This window comes from Oncorhynchus kisutch, linkage group LG11 (genome assembly GCF_002021735.2).
Source record: "Oncorhynchus kisutch isolate 150728-3 linkage group LG11, Okis_V2, whole genome shotgun sequence".
In the NCBI taxonomy this organism is placed as follows: domain Eukaryota; kingdom Metazoa; phylum Chordata; class Actinopteri; order Salmoniformes; family Salmonidae; genus Oncorhynchus; species Oncorhynchus kisutch.
In genome coordinates this window covers 6,492,885-6,496,996 of record NC_034184.2, presented here as the reverse complement: position 1 = coordinate 6,496,996, position 4,112 = coordinate 6,492,885, and the positions used below count along the sequence as shown (strand labels likewise).

The 4,112-nt window shown below is 40.3% G+C and overlaps 1 protein-coding gene across 1 annotated transcript; it reads left to right on the top strand.

Annotated features, from left to right (window-relative positions):
- The first annotated feature begins 216 nt into the window (after window positions 1–216).
- On the top strand, window positions 217–2,815 carry LOC116376158 (proteasome subunit beta type-1-B). Its single transcript, XM_031835215.1, has 6 exons — window positions 217–766; window positions 1,133–1,240; window positions 1,561–1,642; window positions 1,795–1,924; window positions 2,063–2,169; window positions 2,428–2,815. Exons 1-6 carry the CDS (start codon window positions 669–671, stop codon window positions 2,611–2,613), a joined length of 711 nt encoding a protein of 236 aa, XP_031691075.1. The 5' UTR covers window positions 217–668; the 3' UTR covers window positions 2,614–2,815.
- Window positions 2,816–4,112: the final 1,297 nt, after the last annotated feature.

Genomic DNA, 4,112 nt, shown 5'->3' with positions numbered 1-4,112 from the left:
AAATTTGTTACAAAATGTTAACCTAAATGCAATGGCTTTACCCTCATCTCTGCGGACGAAGACACACTGAAAGAGACACAACTGTATTCATTACGTTTAATTCTGTTGCAAAACGTTTACTCCGAAAGGAAAAAGTTTTGCAATGAAAACGAGATTCTATTGGACAAATTCAGGTAGGTCCCTCGCCGTTTCGTTACCGTTAGCTTCCGTTTTGTTCTTCACGGTTTCCGTTGTAAGACGTGATGAATTTACACCCCAGCCCAGGCAGCGAAGTCGGCACAAGACAAAAGTGACGTAATTCGTAAGGTTCTGTATTTTCATATGCTAAAGTGATGTTTTTTTATTTAAAAAATGCTTTATCTGCTTCCCCAATGAAAATATGTTTGAAAATTGTTTCTGGACATTGTTTCTGCTGATTTGCTGGTAACATTGTTGAGCTGCACAGATTACTGTTCGATTTGAAAGCGCTCCTCCCTCACCGCTTTTTCGAACTCCCTCCATGACTCCAGCCACTGGGTGGTAGGAAAGACAACTTTTCTTGTTTTGTCGGTTGTTGTTGATCATGATGAAGAAGAAGCATTTCCGTCCGCCATATTGCAGTGATACAGCGAGATTTCCCATTTGTCTCAGCAAGTTGAAGAGTTCGTGTTTTCTTGTTAACTGCCATAATGTTTGCACAAGTTTATGGAGATAATGGAAAAATGAAGGAGTATCACTATTCTGGACCAGTAGAGCACCGATTCTCTCCATATTCCTTCAACGGAGGGTAAGCGTCAATATCCAACTAACAATCGTTTTGGTAGCCCAAATGATAGCAAGCTACAGTAACGTTACCTAGCTAATGCTGTACATAATTGTTTTCTGCAGGAATGGACACTGACTGGAGATAGCGTCTGACTAGTAATATGTCATTGTGCAAATAGTTAACACTTAATCAATAGATGTTCGTAGTTAAGTAACGTTAGCTAACTACGTGAACAACAATACATGTTTATCTGGTTTCGATTTCAGTTAGCTACAGTAGCTAACGTTAATTATCTGGTAGTTGAGTTAAGGTTTTGCCAAAACTAACGTCAACTTGTTTGTTAGGGCATCATGTCAACTGACACTTAACTTTTTTTTGTGTTTCCAGGACTGTGCTTGCCGTTGCAGGTGAAGACTTCGCCATTGTGGCCTCAGACACGCGTTTGAGTGAAGGCTATTCAATCCACAGTCGTGACTCTCCAAAATGTTACAAATTGTAAGTCAAGTGCACACAACTGTATTTCCAAGGATGACCGAAGGCAAATTGCCAGATGGTGTGGTTTAACCACATTCACTGCCTCACTATTGCTGTGTTTAGACAGGCAGCTCAATTCTGATATTTTTTCACTAATTGATCATTTGACCAATCCGATCAATCACAGATCTTTTTCTGAGCTGAACAAAAAAACTATTAGTTGTGGAGAAATCATAATTGGGCTGCCTGTCTATGCTTGTGAACATCATAATAAATGATATGTTAAATATTTCACCACTAAGTTACGGTACTGTGACTAATACATGTTTAATTTCTCACAGAACAAATACGACTGTCATAGGCTGCAGTGGATTCCATGGGGATTGCTTGACTCTGACCAAAATCATTGATGCAAGATTAAAGGTGAGATCATTTTGAGGCTGTTTCACTTTCATCATTTTTTATTTCAAAATTGTTAGTTGAGCTGAAAGTTATGGCGTACACAATAAGTTAACGTTTGTAAATGTATAATTTTCTAACATCAGCCAATATATGATGGGAGAATGTATTTTTAGATGTACAAGCATTCAAACAACAAGAGCATGACAAGTGGAGCCATCGCAGCCATGCTGTCAACTATCCTGTACGGTAGAAGATTCTTCCCCTACTACGTTTACAACATCATCGGTGGCTTGGATGAGGAGGGTATGACTCCTGCTCTATTGCTGCTATTACTATTATCAGATGCTTGGTTCCATATGTGTAAGGTATTCACTGCATGTGTTAAGTCTAGTCCACTATTTATGACTCTCTAAACTGAGCTGGTTTGTTTTTGCTTTTCAGGTAAAGGAGCTGTTTACAGTTTTGACCCTGTGGGATCCTATCAGAGAGACACATACAAAGCTGGTGGCTCAGCGAGTGCCATGCTGCAACCTCTGCTTGACAATCAGGTAAAGAAACCAAAAAGTGGTATAAGTTGAGCATTGCTAATAGCTTTTGAGGGCTTTGTTCCCCCCCAAAGCACCTCTGTCCAATTTGACAGCACAATATGGCTTGAATGTTTGTATGCCAAATGTGTATGCAGAATTTAGCAGTGGCAGGGAAACCCTAGACATTCTAGTGACCAAGATATCTTTGGTTTGGGACAAACCATCTCTTTGTTTCTGTATTGCCCCTTAGTCTGTCTTTTATTCTTAATTTACAATTAGATTGGATTCAAGAATATGGAGGGTGTGCAGCACCTGCCCCTGAACCAGGAGAAGGCTGTGCAGCTGGTCAAAGATGTCTTCATCTCCGCTGCTGAGAGAGACGTGTACACCGGTGATGCCCTCAGGATCTGCATCGTCACCAAGGAGGGCATCAAAGAAGAAACAGTCCCACTCAGGAAGGACTGAACAACTTATTTCTGCCACCATTTCAAGCTACTGCTTTTGTCTGGATTTTTCATATTTTTGACCCTTCCCCTGCTTTTCTCTTTACATTCTTGCTGAAGAATAAAAATGTTCCCTGTAGTTAATTTTCTCATGTCAGTATAATTCTTTTTTTAATAAACATGAAATGTTAAATGTATTTGATTACAATGAAGTCTAAACAGTTTCCAAATGTATCAAGACAATTCTTGCTCCAACATACACTACCGGTCAAAAGTTTAGAACACCTGCTCATTCTAGGGTCTTTACTATTTTCCTATTTTCTTTTCTTTTACTATTTTCTACATTGTAGAATAATAGTGAAGACATCAAAACAATGAAGTAACAAAGTGTTAAACAAATTAAAATATATTTGAGATTCTTCAAATAGCCTTCATGACAGCTTTGCGCACACACTTGGCATTCTCAACCAGCTTCATTTTTTATTTTTTTTATTTAACCTTTATTTAACCAGGTAGGCTAGTTGAGAACAAGTGCTCATTTACAACTCTGACCTGGCCAAGATAAAGCATAGCAGTGTGAGCAGACAGAGTAACACATGGAGTAAACAAACAAGTCAATAACACAGAAAAAGAAAAAAGTGTATATTGTGTGCAAAAGGCATGAGGAGGTAGGTGAATAATTACAATTTAGCAGATGAACGAGTGATGAATGATCAGATGGTCATGTGCAGGTAGAGATACTGGTGTGCAAAAGAGCAGAAAAGTAAATGAAAACAGTATGGGGATGAGGTAGGTAAATTGGGTGGGCTATTTACTGATGGACTATATAGCAGCAGCGATCGGTTAGCTGCTCAGATAGCAGATGTTTAAAGTTGGTGAGGGAGATAAGTCTCCAACTTCAATGATTTTTGCAATTAGTTCCAGTCACAGGCAGCAGAGAACTGGAAGGAAAGGTGGCCAAATTAGGTGTTGGCTTTAGGGATGATCAGTGAGATACAACTGCTGGAGCGCGTGCTATGGGTGGGTGTTGCCATTGTGACCAGTGAACTGAGATAAGGTGGAGCTTTACCTAGCATGGACTTGTAGATGACCTGGAGCCAGTGGGTCTGGCGACGAATATGTAGCGAGGGCCAGCCGATTAGAGCATACAGGTCGCAGTGGTGGGTGGTATAAGGTGCTTTAGTAACAAAATGGATGGCACTGTGATAAACTGCATCCAGTTTGCTGAGTAGAGTATTGGAAGCTATTTTGTAGATGACATCGCCGAAGTCTAGGATCGGTAGGATAGTCAGTTTTACTAGGGTAAGTTTGGCGGCGTGAGTGAAGGAGGCTTTGTTGCGAAATAGAAAGCCGACTAGATTTGATTTTCGATTGGAGATGTTTGATATGAGTCTGGAAGGAGAGTTTGCAGTCTAGCCAGACACCTAGGTACTTATAGATGTCCACATATTCTAGGTCGGAACCATCCAGGGTGGTGATGCTAGTCGGGCGTGCGGGTGCAGGCAGCAAATGGTTGAAAAG